The sequence below is a fragment of the Saccostrea echinata genome, unplaced genomic scaffold (assembly GCF_033153115.1).
Source record: "Saccostrea echinata isolate AGI-Se365-2 ecotype Australia unplaced genomic scaffold, CSIRO_AGI_Sech_v1 ptg000054l, whole genome shotgun sequence".
Taxonomy (NCBI): domain Eukaryota; kingdom Metazoa; phylum Mollusca; class Bivalvia; order Ostreida; family Ostreidae; genus Saccostrea; species Saccostrea echinata.
In genome coordinates, this window is record NW_026889803.1 from 52245170 (window position 1) to 52265000 (window position 19831).

At 33.0% G+C, this 19831-nt stretch overlaps 3 protein-coding genes and 1 non-coding gene across 4 annotated transcripts in view; 2 read left to right on the plus strand and 2 right to left on the minus strand.

The window, feature by feature from the left end:
• LOC133171554 (cell division control protein 45 homolog) overlaps positions 1–2770 on the minus strand; it is a 27332-nt gene extending 24562 nt beyond the window's left edge. Inside the window, exon 1 of the mRNA XM_061306321.1 lies at positions 2633–2770. Within this exon, the coding sequence (XP_061162305.1) occupies positions 2633–2683 (51 nt within the window). The 5' untranslated portion in view covers positions 2684–2770. The remainder of the gene's footprint in view (positions 1–2632) is intronic.
• Positions 1–11077, plus strand: part of LOC133171558 (sodium-dependent lysophosphatidylcholine symporter 1-A-like) — a 20736-nt gene extending 9659 nt beyond the window's left edge. The window contains exons 14-24 of the mRNA XM_061306324.1: positions 3935–4046; positions 4781–4813; positions 5607–5728; positions 6473–6603; positions 6744–6816; positions 7413–7481; positions 8648–8734; positions 8905–8937; positions 9037–9125; positions 10570–10651; positions 10831–11077. Of these exons, the coding sequence (XP_061162308.1) occupies positions 3935–4046; positions 4781–4813; positions 5607–5728; positions 6473–6603; positions 6744–6816; positions 7413–7481; positions 8648–8734; positions 8905–8937; positions 9037–9125; positions 10570–10651; positions 10831–10896 (897 nt within the window). The 3' untranslated portion in view covers positions 10897–11077. The remainder of the gene's footprint in view (positions 1–3934; positions 4047–4780; positions 4814–5606; positions 5729–6472; positions 6604–6743; positions 6817–7412; positions 7482–8647; positions 8735–8904; positions 8938–9036; positions 9126–10569; positions 10652–10830) is intronic.
• Positions 3536–3674, plus strand: LOC133172726 (U4 spliceosomal RNA). Its single transcript, XR_009718962.1, has one exon. It is a non-coding gene; the product is annotated as a U4 spliceosomal RNA (small nuclear RNA).
• Positions 11078–12729: 1652 nt separating the features above from the next.
• LOC133171555 (serine/threonine-protein kinase Chk2-like) overlaps positions 12730–19831 on the minus strand; it is a 13752-nt gene continuing 6650 nt past the window's right edge. Inside the window, exons 9-16 of the mRNA XM_061306322.1 lie at positions 19187–19286; positions 18699–18737; positions 18549–18596; positions 17032–17195; positions 16080–16195; positions 15578–15663; positions 15098–15172; positions 12730–13036 (exon numbers count right to left, since the gene is read on the minus strand). Of these exons, the coding sequence (XP_061162306.1) occupies positions 12932–13036; positions 15098–15172; positions 15578–15663; positions 16080–16195; positions 17032–17195; positions 18549–18596; positions 18699–18737; positions 19187–19286 (733 nt within the window). The 3' untranslated portion in view covers positions 12730–12931. The remainder of the gene's footprint in view (positions 13037–15097; positions 15173–15577; positions 15664–16079; positions 16196–17031; positions 17196–18548; positions 18597–18698; positions 18738–19186; positions 19287–19831) is intronic.

The following is a 19831-nucleotide window of genomic DNA, read 5'->3' on the forward strand; positions in this document are numbered from 1 at the left end:
AATAAAAAAAAAATGTTACTTTCCTAAAATTTATGGTAATGTTTTTTGTAAAAATCTTCCAAGAGAGTTTAGCATATCTAGTTCTTCACAATTTAGAATCCAGAATAATTTTTGTTTATCAGGCAAATCTGTAAAATGTTTTACTTTAGATGAGATCAGATTAAATAGGTCTTCTCTTTCCTTTGTAAATTTGCTACAGTGAATAAGGAAATTACTATATCATCTGCATACATCAAACAGTCTATACTTTTTGAGTGTAACAGGACAGAGTCTATACAGCCTTGTAAATATGATGGCAAATCATTTATAAACATTTTAAATAAAGTTGGACTCAAATTATCTCCCTGACGTACACCTAATTTGATAGGAAATGAAGAAGTAAGAAGATTTCCATACTTGACACATGCTTCACTTTTCATGTACATATCATTTACAATGTTATAAAATTTATTTCCAACATTGTATTGCAGTAGTTTCAATTTCAAACCATTATGAATAACACTGTCAAATGCCTTATGAAAATCTACAAAACAGGCATAAAGTCTTCCTTCTTTTGTGTTACAATATTTATCGATAAGACATTTAACAATAAAACAATGATCGGAAGTTCTGGCATGTTTTGTGAATCCTGCCTGACAAGGGTGTATTAAATTGTTCTCCCTTAAAAAGTTATCTAATCTGGTATTTAAAATATTATTAAAGAGTTTACCAAGATTACTTGTTATTGTTATTCCACGGTAATTATTTGGATCACAGGGATCATTTGATTTAAATATAGGGGTAATATATCCTTTTGCCCATGTCTGTGGGTAATGACCATATGAAAAGCATAAGTTAAATAATTTCAGCAAACAGGGTAATATTATTGTATGCCCACTTTTCAGCATTTCATTTGATATCAGATCTAGTCCTTTTGCTTTTTTATATTTCAATGAAGCAATAGCCGATGAAATTTCTTTTACAGTTATTCTGTTGTCTAGCTTATTAAAGATGTTGTATGATTCAAGTTTTTCTATTCGTAAAGAGTCTAATTTTTTAAATCTATTTTCAAAATTTTTATCAAATGTAGTATGTAAAGATTTAAAATGATTTATCCATTTATTAGGTTCAACTGGATTGTTAGCGGGGTCTACTTTTTCTGCCCTTAAATCGTTTACTAGTTTCCAGTATTGTTTGGGGTCATTTATGCGTAGAGAGTCTAGTTTATTGATAATATCATTTCTAAATTTCCTATATTTTGTTTTCCTTAGTTTGTTGTACTCCCTATATAACTTATAATAATGTCCTCTGATGACTGGGTCCTTGGGGTCCTTGGGGAATTTAGAATAAAGTTTACCCTCCGCAACAACTTTTGCTTGCATTTTACTAAGGTCATCATCAAACCATTTTTTGTTTTTATTTTTGTTATTTTTAGCCTTATATTTTGGCTTTTTTAGAGACAAGTCAGCTGCTGATAAAATTATACTCTCAAATTTAGAAATTACCCCAGATATTTTATCCTTTGTACTTGTGTCTGAATTGTTTAGGAAGTTATTAATTTTTGCTTGAAATTCAGGTGAATTGAGAACTTCTTGAAATTTTATATCAGACTCTTCTGTCCAGGTATAATTGATGGGGGCTTTATGCATTACTTCTTCTGATCTTGGAGGAAATGAGTGTTGAAATTTAGCTAATATTTCCCATGATATCTTACAATGACAGTCTGATAGGATGAGGATGAAGTCAGACACTTTAAAATACAGTATTTGATTTGTAATTTTCTCAGATGCTAGTAAATAGTCTACTGTACTCTGACCTAAAGGATTGAAACATGTATAATGTCCAAAAATATCTCCCATGCACCTTCCATTCATAATGTGCAATTGATTCTCTATACAGAATTCAAGCAAATCCCTCCCTCTTGCATCTAATACAGTATCATGATTCTGCCTTACCCTGGTGGTATTATCTATCTTATATGAATCAAACAAAGGAAGGTATTTAGAAGTATCGTCAGTTATAACATCTAACTCTGTGGCAGTTCGAGCATTAAAATCACCACATATCATGATATCGCCTTTTTCTTTGTAATTCAAAAGATCTTTTTCAATTAATTCAAGAATGTCATAATGTAAATGCTTAGTGTATGATGAGTTTGCAGGGGGAAAATACAAAGCACACAAGTATAGGTCTGATTGTAGGTGGAAGTATTTTTTGTCAAATTTTAACCACTGATAATCTTTACATTCAGTGGGTAATATTTTGATATGATCCTTTAATTCTTTTTTTCTTAAAATTGCCAGACCCCCGTAATACCTTCCATTTGATGATATATCTCTACACACAATAAAAAAGTTAAATTTTTCAATAAGCACAGGAGTATTATATCCAATGTGAGTCTCTGCTAATATCACAACATCATATTCTTGTATTTCTTTGATAAAAGAGTGGCCAGTAAGTTTGCTTGTATAAACAGTATAATATTAATTTTAAGTTTAAAAAAGAACACATGGAGCGAGCAATATCATGTCATGTCAGATGCCAATAACTGTTGATCAATTCCTAAATAATATTATTATTCCTGACGTATTGAACGACAAAGAGTTTAAAAAATCAAAAATATTTTTTTTTCACGTAATACATCACTACCTACCTGGTGCCTAACAGCATCATAAAAACCCGATTTGATATCTTTGAGGAACATCTTGTGTCATTGTTTACCAACTCAAACTTTATTTTTTGGCGCGTAATATTCGACAAGGAGTTCCGAATGAATTTTCCCATTGGTCAATATCCAACAAACTTAACCAATGAAAACATGCTTTACATATAAGTATTACATGTAATAACATCGGGATCGTAATATCGAAAATCTAGAAAAGAAAGTAAGACTACGCATGTGTAAACTTTCTGTTTGTTTTTGTTTGTCATTCTCTTTTTTCAGTAGATGACTTGATTACAAGGATTTGCGAAGTTAGTTATCAGAAATCTTCAGTATGGTAAGCGGAATTCTGAGCTTTATAGGCAAATCACCAGTAATGTAGACACTACAAGTATTTAATCACCCATACATCTGGCTGTTCATGAATATTTTGTAACATATGTATCATTGTCTGATTTTTTTTCTCGATATGTTTCAAATTGATTGCAAAATTTGATAAATCAGTATAATGCCAAAGAAAATAAAAATGTTGATTCGGCAGTTAAGCTTGCAAGCACTTGATGAAAAAATTTCTACTTGGCGTAATTGCATTATACGTTTACCAGTGTTTACCTCGGATCGATTACCTCCCTCAGGCACGTATCATAAACGTTGAGAACAGACTAAACAAATTAATTTTTTTTGTTGGAAAAAAATATTTATCTATTATGAAAGTAAGTGATACTGGTCTGTAATATTAAAATTCAAACTGAAGTATATGTATGTTATAAAATTAACTTCTTAATTTAATTTCTGAATTGTTTGAAATGAATCTTTTAAATTTTTGTTGGGTAAACACTACAACAACACTACAGTTCTTATACTACTTAGTCCTTCCTAGTAGTGCTTTACATCATACTTGCGCAGTGGCAGTACCATAGCCAATGAGGTTTATCCGAGGCGTGGTTATTGCTAGTTGAAAACTATACCCAATACCCCGCACAGGGGCCTGAAACATGGCCACTAGTGCAATTTTTGATTGCTCCTAAGGGAGCAAGATATTTCAAGTATTAAGAACAGAAACACATGCCCATGATTATCGAAATACTCTTTCAGAACCTATTTAGCAACTTTTAGTGGAAATATCAGTGAACAACTTTTTTGTACACGTATGGCTGATTTTTAGAAGTTGACTTCTTATATATAGAGTTTGTTATTTTCAGTGAGTGTATGTAGGAGATAATATTATAGTGTTTGGACATGGAACTAATAATGTGGAAATTGTGTATATTCAGTTTAATATGTGTGTTGCAGTTTGGTTTTGGTCAGATGTTCCCAGAGATGGGAAGGAGTTTTAACCAGACATACCGATGTTATTCTGTCACCATGCTTGGAGAAAGAGATGATGTGGAACGAGGAGGAAAAAGTTTGTATCTCAAAAACAGAAAAAAAATTTAATGTCAAATGTTACCCAATACTTTCCATCTAAATTGGGCTACTCCAATTTTTGATGAAATTGGGGTTAGAGGGGTTATGATTTTTTTCCAACAAATATTTACTGCCCCTTCCATCTCTCCACCCAGATATTTGATACCCTGGATTTACTTCTGTTTTCTTGTGATGTAGAGAAATAACATTGATCATACAGGGCACAGTGCTATGCTTAAGGCTAAAAAAAGATGTGTGTGTTTCTGGTAACCCAACCGACCTTAATTTTTACCCACTGACCCTATTGCTTTTTGTTCCAAATCCAGATTTTGAACTGTACTTTTGTTCACTAGTACAGTTTTCTCATAGTTCTGGTAATAAAATGCATGTCTCAGACACTGTAAATATGTGTCTATTCAAGTGTTTTAAGGAGTATTGTTTTGTTGTGTATGTTATCACTGTATGTGTTTGTATATATGACAAAAAACAGTGTATTGAATAACTAACTGATGGTGTCAAAATAAAAAGTAAGTTTAAAAAGTTATCACCTACCTACCCTAATTTTTTTTTTGGCATGTTACTGGAAACACACACATATTTTTATTTGGCCTAATCTGTTTTGTAATGTCCTTTTGTTTAATTACAATATTCTACAACCATAATGTTTTTGCTGCTGTTAATTTACTTTTTCACAAATATGAATTTATAAAATTAAGTTTTTTACATTTTCAGTAATCATGCCTCCATCAGCACTAGATCAACTAAGTAAGTATTCTATAATATAGATTATGTACCATTTCTTTAATGAACAGTGCTATCTTCAATAATTCTTAAGATTAAGAGTCAACTCACTGTGCTCGTAAAATAAACTTTTTGCTTTAAAATAATTACCAGAAAGTAATGCTCATTCCTGTTGACTATTGGAATTAATTTCAATAATGATTAAGGTGTTTCTGAGCTTCATATATCATGTATATGGCAGACTGTCTCAAAATCTCACCAAATTAGCTTGTGTTTCGTAGTCCCAGTATTCAAATGTAAAACAATTTTATGAAATAAAGTAAAAGATGATATTGATTGGTACGGAAGCTGGTTGGTGCCAGGTAGAAAGAATATTTTATCTGGCGTCCGCCACATAAATAACTGGCGGCCGCCAGATAACTTATCTAGCGGCCACCAGAAAGTTATCTGGTGACTGCCAGAAATTATGTGGCGGCCGCCAGATAAGTTATCTTGCAGCCGCCATAAAGTTATCTGGCGGCAGCCAAATATTTATCTGGCGGCCGCAAGAAAGTTTTTTGGTGGCCCCCAGAAACTTATTTAGCGGCTGCCAGATAAAATATTTTTCTACCTGGCACCTACCGGCTTCCGTAGTACGGAGCAAATCATACACTTCTTTTTATAAGTTATGGGGGGGGGGGGGGGGGCTATGAAATAATTTCATTGTATAGATTTACATGTATGAATCAATAAAACTTTCATTCAGTGCATACATAACTACCTTCTGAAATGATACTTAATTAGTTGTTAACTTTAACAATTATTAATTCACTTGCAGCTCGATTACACATTCAGTATCCAATGCTGTTTAAGCTGACCAACAAGAAAAAGAACCGAGAAACTCACTGTGGTGTACTAGAGTTTGTAGCTGATGAGGGAAGAATTTACATTCCTTACTGGGTTTGTATAAAAAAAAGGCATTCTCTTAGTCCTTTAATGAACAATTTTGAAGATATACATGTATTCTTCCTGCAGAAGACCTTTTACTAGTGTATTTGATTCATTTTCAATTATTTTCTTTTTCTTCTTCATAGTACTGTACAATGTATAATTTAAGCATAAATCAAGGGTAGTAATTTAAAAAAAAAATAAATAGCACGGTTAAAAAGTTGACATTTACTGGGAAATGAACTTGGTTGGTCTCATGATCAAGTTATGTGAAGCCAAAAGGTAACAGAAATACCACAAATGAAAATATTTTCTTGTAAATGATGAATTGCATGAGTATATTCAAAAAATTGATTGGAAAATTTTTCTTTGGTTTTGTACATTGATTTGTTTGATTTATCATGTACACACTGCTCAATAAATCATGAAACTGAGATGATTGACCATTAAGGGTAGATGTACATCCTTTACTTAATATTTGTTATAACACACAAAAATGATTCAAAATATAGAACTTTGTAAGCAAAATATTCTCTTGCAACATATTGTAGGCTTTGTTGCAAAAAATGCTGTGCATGCAGATTTACACTTACAATTTCTTCCTGCTGTCCATTTTATGAAAATGTATTTGTTTTTTGCATACACCAAGAGCCATTCTATATTGTAGTTGTTTTTACAACTGTATTTCAACTGTATTTCAAAATTTTGTCTGAATACTGTCAAACTTCAATAATATTCATCAATTTTGTCTTTCAGATGATGACAAACTTGTTATTAACAGAAGGAGACTTGATTCAGGTGGAAAATGTATCACTCAAAGTTGCCACGTTCGCCAGATTTCAGCCACAATCTGTGGACTTTCTTGACATCACTAACCCTAAAGCTGTGTATCTTTTGAATATAAGATGTCTGCTATATTTAAACATAATTATAAAAACTTTTGGTGTTTTTGCTGTTGATGGAGAACTTGCCAAACTATTTTTTTCAATACAAGTTGTTTTTACATAAATTCCTTAGCATTGTTTAGATTGGAAAATATGCTTCGGAGTTTTGCCTGCTTGACAACAGATGATATAATTTCTATAAAATACAATGAAAGGGTATGTATTCATCCTATAAAAATTTGCAAGCTTATATTAATAATACAATGATGGACTACTTAGTAGGGAGACATCACAAATTATCAGGTCTGAATAGGGTTGTCACCCGAGGACGTTTGTACCGGGAAGTGACAACCCACTCAAACCCAATAATTGTGATGTCTCCCTACTAAACAGTCCATAATAGTTTTATTATCCCAAAGAATATTAATTTAATAAAAGTATCAAATTACAGGTTAACCTCTTGTTCTCTTATCCACCAGGCCACCGCTCTGATTCCATCCTTTCAAAATATGTCCCCGAATATATAATTATTAATTATATCAAAGTTATCTCACAACATTTTTTTCGTCTAAAGGGGGACAACACAGTTGTCACCCTGCACACTCACTAGTGCTAATTTATTGTCATCTGAAGAGAGACAACACAGTTGTCTACCCCATGTGTGAGGGAGACACCATGAATTGTCTCCTCATCCAATAAGAGTGACTTTATTATTGTGAACATGGTGAAGGATAATAATATGTCGTAATGAAACACTGGTAATGTATTTATGGAGAAAATGTTTTTATTAATGCTATAATTTCTGTTTACAGAATTATGATTTGTTGGTGCTGGAGACCAAACCAGACAGGGCAGTATCTATTATTGAGTGTGATATGAATGTAAGAACCCAGCATTTTCTATCTATCATCAGATAACAGTCAGGAGAGATTTATTTTGACTTATGTTTGTTGATTACACACATACGTGTAGAGGTGCAAGTAACTCACTTAAGTTTGGTGATTTTAAAAGTACTGTTGTAATACCTGGTATTATCAAAGAGAACTTTTGTAATTCGTTGTGCAGAGTTAATGTATACTGATAGTGATATGCTATGGGGACATTGTCTACTAGTTCTGTTGAGTTAATTTTTAAGAAATTTGATTCTTCTTATGCTGACCAAGTACTTAGATACTCATTTGCTGAATTTGTAACTGAGCTAGGACCTTAAATACACAATGTGCCGAGTTAGTCTGAGGAACTTGGATACTCACTGTGCTGAGTTAGCCTGAGAACCTTAGATACTCATTGTACAATGTTAGACTGAGGACCTTATATAATCAATGTGCTGAGTTAGACTGAGGATCTTAAGATACTCACTGTGATGAGTTAGACTGAGAAACTCATTGTACAATGTTAGACTGAGGACCTTATATAATCAATGTGCTGAGTTAGACTGAGGATCTTAGATACTCACTGTGATGAGTTAGACTGAGAAACTCATTGTACAATGTTAGACTGAGGACCTTATATTCTGTAATCAATTGTGCTGAGTTAGATTGAGGACCTTAGATACTCACTGTGCTGAGGACTTTGGATTCTTAATGTACTGAGATAGACTGAGGACTTTATATGCTCACCATGCATAGTTAAACTTAAGACCTTAGATTCTTGCTGTGCTAAGTTAGACTGAGGACTTTGGATGCTCAATGTACTTGGTTTGATGGAGGACTTAAGGTACTCACTGTGTTGATTAAGACTTATGACCTAAATGCTCACTGTGCTGAGTTAGACAGAGAACCAAAAATCTCATTGTGCTGAATTTGTAACTGAGGACCGTAGATACTTGTTGTGCAGTGTTAGACTAAGGACCTTAGACTGGGAATCCTTGTTTCTCATTGCTGAGGTAGTGGTGACATTTGATACTGTTTTGAATGAATTTGAGGATGATCAATAGTTATTGTGAATAGGGGTCCTTGGTACACAATAGATAAAATAAGTAAAGATCATTTCACTAAATTTAGAGACATTTAATACATGTACTCATAAATGTGAACTGTACGTGTAGGTTGACTTTGCTCCACCTGTGGGATACAAAGAACCAGAGTCCTGGAAGAAAACACAAGGAGAGGAAGAAATGGCGTCAGCTGAAGTGGTAATTATATTTCATAAGTTGTGTTCATTATATTGCAGCACATAATGTACCTGTGTTAACTAAGTTTCTAAATTTAACCTAGCATTTTTGTAAGCTGTCTTATTAATATATTCATTACATTTACATCTATTTTTACATAATCTTAATTTTCTTTAAACTTTCCTAAACAGGATCATGTGGATGTTGAAGATTCCTCATTCAAAGTAAGAATTACCTCATTGAAATTCAATTTTAGATATTTTTCACCATGGATGTCTCTTCTGAAATCTGCTGAATTTTATTTAATCTCTATTTAATAATAGGTTTTCAGTGGTGCTGGAAACAGACTAGATGGGAAAAAGAAAGGCACAGAGCCATCTCCAATAGAAACTACTGCTGCAGTCCAAAAGAGGTTTGTCTCCTTTAATTACATGTACAAGTATATATATATCAATCATTTTATTAGCTCACCTCAATGAAGTCGAGATAAGCTTATGCTATACCCCAAGCATTGGCGTCGGCGTCACGGTTAAAGTTTAAGGAGCAAGTCCATTCTCAAGTAACTATAAACCCTACCTGGACCAAACTTGCATGGATGATGCATCTAGGGATGGACACTACCACACTTGCTTCGGATGCTGGATCTGACCTAGATTTTCTAGATGAGTGACCAGGTTAAAGTTTTTGGAGCAGGTCCATTCCCAAGGAACTTTAAGCCCTACCTGGACCAAACTTGCATGGGTGATGCATCTAGGGATGGACACTACCACACTTGCTTCCGATGCTGGATCTGACCTAGATTTTCCAGATGAGTGACCAGGTTAAAGTTTTTGGAGCAGGTCTATTCCCAAGTAATTATAAGCCTTACCTGGACCAAACTTGCATGGTTGATACATCTAAGGATGGACACTACCACACTTGCTTCAGATGCTGGATCTGACCTAGATTTTCCAGATGAGTGACCAGTTTAAAGTTTTTGGAGCAGATACTTAACTTAAAGCACTACCTGGACAAACTTGCATGGATGATGCATCTTGGGATGGACACTACCACACTTGTTTCCGTAGCTGGATCTGACCTAGACTTCCCTGATGAGTAACCAGGTTAAAAGGTCCATTACCAAGTAACTATAAGCCTTACCTGGACTAAATTTGCATGGATGATACATCTGGGGATACACACTTGCTTCAGATGCTGGATCTTACCTAGATTTTTCAGATGAGTGACCAGACTAAAGTTTATGGAGCAGGTCCATTCCCAAGGAACTACAAGACTTACCTGGTCCAAACTTGCATGGATGATGCATCTAGGGATGTACACTAACTAACCTGCTTCGGATTCTGGATCTGACCTAGATTTTCCACGAGTGACTGTGAATTTTAGCCATATTTTAACCAAATTAGCATGGATGATGATGTATCTAGGGATGGACACTTCCAGACTTGCTTTGGATTCTGGATCTGATATTGATGGATATTGATCTTGGGATGTTCACTAACTAGGAAAAAAATATGATGTGAGATTTGCCTTACTCATAGATAACATTCCTCGAGGTGAGCTTAGTAATCTTTGATCACCTATGTGTTTATATACTCTACAGTCCTGTTAAGGGGATGAGTGATTAAAGCAGGTCATAATTTCCTTGTTCCTACCTTCACAACCAACGAAGATATATTAATCGAAATGTTTAGGATGAATGTTTGCTTAATGGAACAAAGGGATGCAATATTCTTGAGTGATTCACATTTTTTAATGTACAGTATGTTTTTAAGATTTAATCACAGGATTTTGGTCTTTTGTGTTGTATTCTAATTAGAAGAATAAGCTTCCTGATAATGCTTTTGGACATTTTGTAGAGGAATTCCAGACTATGGCTACAAGAAAGGAACCATTAAGTTCATAAGAACTCAGAGACAGACCAATAGTGAAGTTACAGAGGTCAGTATGAAGAGGTTTATAACACTGAAACTAAAATTCTGTTTCACTTTTGTTATCAACCTGAAAAATAAGGTTTTGGAACCGTTTAGGGCATGTTTGCAAAATCAAACTGAAAAATTTGTGGATTCACCATTATGTTAATTGATCTTGATACAATATTTTTATGGTTTTCTTTCTAGGATGAAAAATCATTTGAAGCGTTTTCTGGAACTGGTCAATCACTCAGAAAGAAGGGACGGAAATGACCTATGAACTTTACTACATGATCTGTTATTTATTTCTATGTACATTTTTTGCAGTATGACATTTATTCCACAGCAAAAGTGCTAAGCATGATCAGTTTATCAAAAAAAAAAAAGTTTCATTTTGTTGCATGCAAAAATTTTGCATATGTTTCATAACAATACATAAATGTATTAAGATGAACTGGTTAAATCTTCATTTATATAAATTTCTAATATGTTGAAGATTGCAGAAGTTGACCATCTTCACAAGGTTTTCTGACTACATGTAGTATGTATCTCACCAAAAGACGGTTTATATCATAAAGCCCAACACTGGGAGAACAGCAGAAGATCTAAACTGTACATAGGGCTTTTAAAACATGCAAGGAGTCATCTTTGTGGCACAATGAGAAGAAAAGAAAACAAATACATTCATGAAGTGATAAAAAATTGTATTTATCTTAATAAACAAATAAATCTATAAAACTATTACCAATATTTTGTACAACCAGATGCTTCTAAAAATAAAACACAAAATCTTGTGAAAAAAAAGCTTGTTCAAAATGCAATCAGATGAACTTATCAAATGGACATGTATAGTAAAAGTGTAAAGTGTAGAATTAATGCACTGGATACATTTTATTCACATTCAGTACGCCATAAAACAAGCTCTGTAAGTAATAGCTCTGGGCAGTGATACATGTGTATACATAAACACATATTCAAATAAGGAAACGATTACACTGTACAGTTTCCAAGGGATACTACTCTTATTGTTGACCTTGTATTTTTCTACCAAATGTAAAATCTGAAGACTCCATCATGAAATGGACCAAGAATACAAAGAACTGCAATATCTAAATACACATCTAATGCATTTTAGAATAGTAAACAAACCAGAAAAAATGACAAGTTACACAGGTTCCTGTAGCATGCTTGCATCAGTTTATGTACAATGTACATTTGATCTAACCCTTTGATTGAATGAACTCTTCAGAAATGTCTTTCATAACTATCCTCTCTCTGTGTTGATTCTGAAAATGGATTCTTTTTTTTAAGTTGAAGTTTCTAGATTCAGTGTGTAACAATTATTTGAACCATTTTACCTTGACCTGCAACTGACCATTACCTAATTTCACTTATATGCAGTCACGGGGTGAGAAAAACTGGAATAATTGAGTCACTCAAGAGTTCTGAAAGGTATCTCAGATAATGGATATGGTGGATATTTTGACCATGACAGAGTGACCTCAAAATTGATAGATGCTCTTTTTACCCATCCTCTGTTTAGTGTATTAGATATGATGTTATTTGCTTTAAAAGAAGTAAATCATGACAAAAAATAAAATGTTTACAGACATAGATTAGCTTGACCTTCTCCTGTAAGGTGCAGTGTATATGGTGTGTTCATCTAACCATTCTCTATCTTTGTAATAAATACAAAACATCAGTTTTAAAGTGTAGTGTAATTAATTATTGTGTTTCATAGATAGAAAGACACAATAATACTACACGGCAACAGCATTTTGATACTGGGCCATAGCTGTGTGCGTTTGGAGACAAAAATTCCAGTGGTGATGACAAATTTTTATCATGACTAATAATTTTACCCATACTAATTATGGCAAAGATTTCAGTCAAGGTTACAAACCCTAATGTTTTTGATTTTATTTTGATTTTTTTAAAATATTGCTTGATAAACCAAGGTAAGCTAAACAGATGTTTCATTGGTCTACAATTCAAAATAAAGTCATACAAATACAGTAAAACACACTTCTACACAGTAGGTAAACCAAAGTTCAACCACTACAGTGCTTGCATCAGTCTTCATCAACATAAAAAACAACTCATACATTATGTACAAATACAATTGCATTCTATATCACAAGTAACAAATACACAAAAATGATATACATGTACATGTGTCTTTACATTGGTCCTCTCATGTCATTCACTCTGATAGCCATACAACCTGTTTACCAGTGTTGACTAATCTACAAACACACAGTTTCAATATTAACAGATTATGCCTCCTCCTTGGTGTGTTATATCTCCATCATGGTGTGCTCGGTGGGGAGGAGGTTGAGTTGGTGTCTACAGATGTCTGTCTTTTGGCAGCCGGTGATTCATCATTTTGTTCCAGTGACCGCTTCTTCCCAGGCTGTGAAGGGAAATTACAAGTAAAACTCAAAATTTGGCGAAAGCATCACTATTAATGCTTATTCAATTAACAAATGGCAATGACAACCACAAACCAATAGGATTTTTTAACTAAACATTTGAGCCCATTTTTTCTTGTAGATAGATGTCACTTGATATGTTTTTAACATGATGTAAATATATACGCACTTTATACAATTACAAATCGAAAAAGATTTCTAAATAATTCAGTTAGTGAAAAAGTACTTTTTTCCACAGATCATATTTCTGTGGAATTACATTTTCTGTTTAATCCTGTGCTTAAAAAAATTATTCAGATTTCTTAGATTGTCGTTTTATGTATTCAATCCACTTTAAATATGCAGTGACAAATTTCTGTGGAAAATATGTAACTATGTACATAGCGTAAATTAATGCCATGTGGGGAAGTATGTCTATGGTATTTAAATTAATGAAGTATGATACATGTTATAAATGACTGTACCAATAATTACATGTAAAGCCTGTACATTGCCTTTGCTTTTAATTAAAACACTTATTCATTCAGTGGGGTATATACAGTTGATGTGGCACAATGCAACTGGAGGACAAAATCATGAACGAGGTCAACGGGCCTAGAATTACTCTTCTAATAAATTGTACAACCTTATCACTTCGATTTTAAACCTCTTAGTATCCTAAATATTTAGATAAAGCCTTAGAATTCCAAAAGTACATCAATGTCACCTACTTTTTTGGTAACAAACTCTTGAGAACTGAAGATGCATCAACTGACAAAGTTTGATGATTCTAAGCCTCTTATTATTCCAAATATTTAGATATGGCCTTGAAATTCTAAAAGTAGGTATATTTCCCATACAAATTAGGCTCTGCCTCATTTTTGTAGCCTTAACTGTTCTGCAAATTTTGATGATTCTAAGCAACTTATTATCTAAAATATTTTAATTCAGCCATGAAATTCCAAAAGTAGGACACTATGACCTACTTTTGGCTGATATACTTTGATGCCTTAGGATGCATCAACTGCCAAAGTTTGATGATTCTTAGCTTCACAGTATCCCAAATATGCTTCTAAAACAATTTGAAAATGAATACCTGCAAAATTCAAGAAGGAGGTTACTTTGACCTACTTTTTCATAAATATGTTTTAAGACCCCAAGATGCATCACCTGACAAATATTTAATGATTTTAAACCTTTTAGTATCCAAAATAATGAACTAAAATGTTTTGAAAATGCGAAGCCATAAAATTCAGAAAGTAGGTCATGGTGACCTACTTTTTGATTGACACATTTCATGATCTCATGATGCATAAACTGAAAAGTTTTGATAATCAAAGGCTTTAAAGTGTTCAAGATATGCATCAAAATCAATTTGAAAATGAATACCTGCAAAATTCAAAAAGTAGGTCACCGTGGCTACTTTGAGTCAATATGACATGTCCTAAGTTGCATCATCTGAACAGAAGTTTTTAAGTCCCAAACTGTCTACCTCTGTTTAAGTGTCACATCTCTATTTTTAGTACAAATGAAAGCTCTTTGACCGAGGATAGTCTGTGACAAATATGAAAAAAAATGGCCAAGGGATTCCAAAAAGATGATGCACACATCACACCGCACAAATGGCATGGCATTAGCTCTTAGCCTTTGGCTCAGAAAAGCTAAAAATGGGTAAAACAATTAAAATAAATAAAACCTTTCAATCAAAAATGATTTGGTGAGATACTACATATTGGATGAAAATCAGAAAACAATGCAGATTCCATATACACTCTTCAAAACTTCTAATTTGCCATTTTAATGATACACATTTATCAGGGTATATCTTATCGATATTTTTTTCTAGAGCTTGATTTTACAGATTTTTACTGGAAACCAGACTTCACATGCCATTGCTCAAGATTTGTATTCAAGTGATTCTAATATTTTCTTACTAAAAGATTAAGTATTACCAAATGAAACCTTATGTAAATTTTCGTATGATTTAATGGAGTGGTGGTTTAAAAGTTTGATTACCCGGTAGTAATGAAGAATATGGAATAATAAGCTCTATCAGTACTAACCCTGGACAAAGGAGGTGCCATGCCCCCTGATTCTGGGTACATCAATAAGTTGGCTTTCTTCTTCATAGCCTCATCCTGTAATTCAGAATTTATCTCATGAAAACATGATAGAGAACTTGCCTGTGCTGCACTGCTAAGAAAGTTACATTCAGAAAGTAAATCTTGGTCCTCTTGTGTAGTGATTAAAAATTCTGAAAAATGTCAATAATAGGGCAGTGTTTTTCTCATGAATGCAAGGATCTGACTTGATACTTAAACAGCGTAATGGTTTATTCTGTACATCAAAGTTTCTCTTCTTCAGTCTAATACATGTGCATGTAAATGATAAAATTCTGATCACACCTATGAGTACATCAGGAGGACCTTGACCAGAAATGACTGTGTAACCTTGTGAAAATGAAATCTCTGTGCCTTACAGCAATTATCTCAGAAGTGCATGTGTACCAGTTTTATTCCCCTTTACTGTCTCACATTCAATACCTTGAACCAGGGATGATTAACAACTTCCTCTAGTGTGGCTCGCTTTCTTGGATCCACTGTCAGCAGCTTCTTAATGACGTCTATGGCTGAGGAATCAAACATACACAGTCCATGTATTAATAAATAAAATAATTGTGACGATTTATATTACCCGGTATTAAACATTGTTAGTCATAATATAAAGGAAATAAATAATGTAAAAATGGATATTTACACATGTACAATGTACAAATGTACATGTACATGTAGTTTATAACATAAATTTTAGTAGCAAAAACCATATTCAAAGAGAGAATATTTTTTTCAAAAATTTCAAAAATTTTTGTTGATGCTGTAAAAATTATAGGCAAAAACATGGGTATTTTATATGGGTGTTTATGCACTCCCCTTATACCAATGACAATCAAATTAAATCAATGTGTTAAATGAATAGCAAATTTCAGCTGAAAGAGCAGCTAGAGTAATTCAACATTTTTAACCTTTCTGACATCATATTGAATACCTGATTCAGATATTCCACTCCAGAATTCCTTTGGGAAGGAGTAGTGACCTCCTTTGATCTGCTTATCTAGACTCATGTCCTCCCGTTCATCTGAAAAGGGGGGATACCCTGCTAAACTGGAAAAAAAAACCCAGACACATAATGAATATATCTGATTGAAATACATCTACATACAAGTTTAACTTGTATCAGGGATAAAAATGTAGTGTTTTTCAAAAAGATTTACATGTATATAGTTCTATCCTTAGGCTAGATGAAATTTTTATTTTTATCTCCCTTATTCATGAAAAATCCGGAAAAAAAAAGCATTACTTTTATTCTAGCTTATTGTTGGACTACTGCATTGTTATCTTAAAAATTTGAATTTTTTTTTTAATGTGAAAGAATAAAAATATACAATAACTATGTTATGCATGTACATATATACCGTAAACATCCTTAAATTCCAACACCCCAAAAGTATCAACTAAACTTAGTTAAATGCTCTTTGTTCCCTTGGATGTATTTATAAAATGTTAACTTGATAGTTGATACACTTACACGTATATGAATATATGACATTTTAATATTCTGTAAGAACTTTTGATATACATGTAGGTGACTGAATTATCAGGGATTAAATCTTAATTCTGTGAATTAATCTGATATGATGTCATACCAGAATTTTTGAAACAATGCAATTATATTTTTAAACAATACTGTTATTTATACATGTACATGTGTACCATCATCCAAAGAGGAAGAATATAAATATGAATGTTTATCTACAGTCAAAATGTTTTGTTGAATGGATGCATTAGCATGGAGAGGCACATTGGCTTTGTTCATATACATGTACATAAGATTTTGATGTAGGAACAAGATTCATTAAAAATCTACTTGACAATGTGTAAAACAATGCAATAGATGCAGGTCTAGGAATGTAACACACGTTTCATATGGAGTATATTACCAGATGTATAAGATGACTCCCAGACTCCAGCAGTCAATGGCCTTTGTGTATGACCCCATCCCAGCAGTCAGTAGAATCTCTGGGGCCAGATAAGATGGAGTTCCACAGAACGTTTTCATCATGGTACCAGCATCCACGAACTTGGACAAACCAAAATCTGTCACCTGTTAACAAAGACTTTAGTGCTATACAAGCAAAGTTGATTTTTCATAAAATCATACTGAAATCTACTCAATTAATAAGAAGTGGTTAATGGGCCTCTATGCCCCCTGAGTTTCATGAATGTTTCTCCATTCTACATACTCTCTAAACACAAGACACTTTATTATCATACACTAGCCCCTAAGCTGCTGTTACATAAGCAATGCAAATTTTACTTTTTGTAAACAATAACCTTCTTCTGTCTCTCTGTTATGAAAGAACAAATATAACACAAATAGGAATTTCTGACTTTTCCTCCACATGACTTGATCCTGTCTCAATAACCTTTCATCAGTGCCTTCAGAGCTGAACTTAGACATCTTAAATATCCATACATCAAAAACCAGGGATATGCCAGAGGAAGTTAATCTGATCTTATCATTAATTCATCTCTCAAACTGAATATCTCAATCATCAGGATATCTCTAAGTTATATGTGTACATGTATTACCTCTACCCTGGGGTCTGAACCCTGCACACAATAATTATGGAAGAGGGCTAACTGGTCATTTTTGTGGAAGAGGGCTAACTGGTCATTTTTGAGAGTGATTGAGAAAATTTCAAAGTCACAAATGTAAAACATTTTCAATACTTGATCCCCTGGAGCATGACCTCTGGACTTCGGGGTTATGAATTACACATTATTGTAAGAGGACCTGCAGCTCTTGGAAATCAAGCAACCAATATGACTATTTGATATCCACAAGTAAAGGAAATTGTGGAAAAAAATACATGTAAAATTTATATGCATTTTAAATAAATCATACTTCTTACTTTGTATTAAACAAGAGACAGATCCCTTGACCTAGGGTCATGAATTTCAGAATTTTGACAGGGGGTTTATTATATGAATAACAAAAATACTTTGCTTGCTTTATAAAGGAATTTTTTTTAGATTGCATTAAATTTGTTTGGTTTTGCACCACCCACTGAATCTAAGGGGGCAAGACTGTGAAATTCATGATTCATTCCCTTTGCTCATAGAATGGGTTCAGGAAGTAATAGGGTCTCCTAATCAGATGACCTAAATATATTTCCAATTATAATTAATGCAAAATAATAAGAAATCTCCTAAGCTTACAATGTACATCAATGACAATCATGGTATTTCAATCCATTAATTTATCCATTATTAATATCACTGTCCACTTTACTAATTTATGGTACAATCCCCCCCCCCCCCCCCCCCCAACAAAAATGTGTGCATGTTCTTTCATCTACTTTCTTCTCCTCAAATAATTGTGAGTATTCTTGCACTTCCTACATGTATATTCAAACATCTATATGAACATCTTTTATTTAAATGATTCACTTACTTTGATTAATGTTTCATTCTCTTCAGTTGCCAATAAAATGTTCTCTGGCTAATAAAAGAAAAATGGATTAGTCAAATGTGTGGTTAATTGATAATTGATAAATTAATGTTCACTAAGAAAAGAAATGTCTGTTCTTGATTAACTTAGTACCTTTAAGTCTCTGTGGGTAATTCCTTCATCATGAAGATACTGAAACACAGAGAATTACAAAAGTTATTATTGTACACTAAATCATATATACCCACTTGTAATCAAATTTAAAGATCCAAGTCATTGATGTCATACTGCACATACACAAAAACTCGATGGAATGGCTTTGAAGTCAAAGGTCACGGATATAGTGGATCAGGAATCATTGTTTAAGGATGAAATATCCACATCCTAAATATCATAAACTGATGAAAACAGATAAAAACAGACTTTCTTCTCCAAAAAAGTGACAAGATGGAGGTCTAATGGTCAATGTCAATGAAGGTCTAATGGTCTTTCAAAGAACAAGAACAAAATTCAAGGTAAAGGCAAATGTCTCACTTTGTCAAAGGGGAGGTAATAAATATTGCAACATGGAGATCATAAGTGATATCATTGACATCCTACTAAATATGTACATCAATAAATATTTATCCCTCTTTGTTTACCTTGACAGCACACACCATCTGGTAGAATACGAGTTTAGCTGTTGGTTCATCATACTGGCCAATACTGACAACCTTATCAAATAATTCACCTCCATCAACTCTGAAGTATTCAATGACAAGGGTGATATAAAATTACTGAGTCTACATTTATAATGGTACAAGTATATAAGTACTGCATCTACAATGTATTCTATAAAAGGACTACATGTATTCACATGTACTTGTATGAGGAAAGAATTCTATATCTATTAACAAACAAATTATTTTAACAAAGCACCAAGAAAGTCTTAACATTCATTAAAATTAATGATCATTGTATTTTGGTACAGCCTGCAAATACGGAAGCGTATTAGGGCCGCAGCAGTATCTTTTATTAATTTGTTTTAACAAATTACTAATTTGTTATAACAGATTACTAATTTGTTATAACAGATTACTAATTTGTTATAACAGATTACTAATTTGTTATAACAAATTATCAATTTGTTAAAACAAATTACTAATTTGTTAAAACAAATTACTAATTTGTTATAACAGATTACTAATTTGTTATAACAGATTACTAATTTGTTATAACAGATTACTAATTTGTTGTAACAAATTATCAATTTGTTAAAACAAATTACTAATTTGTTAAAACAAATT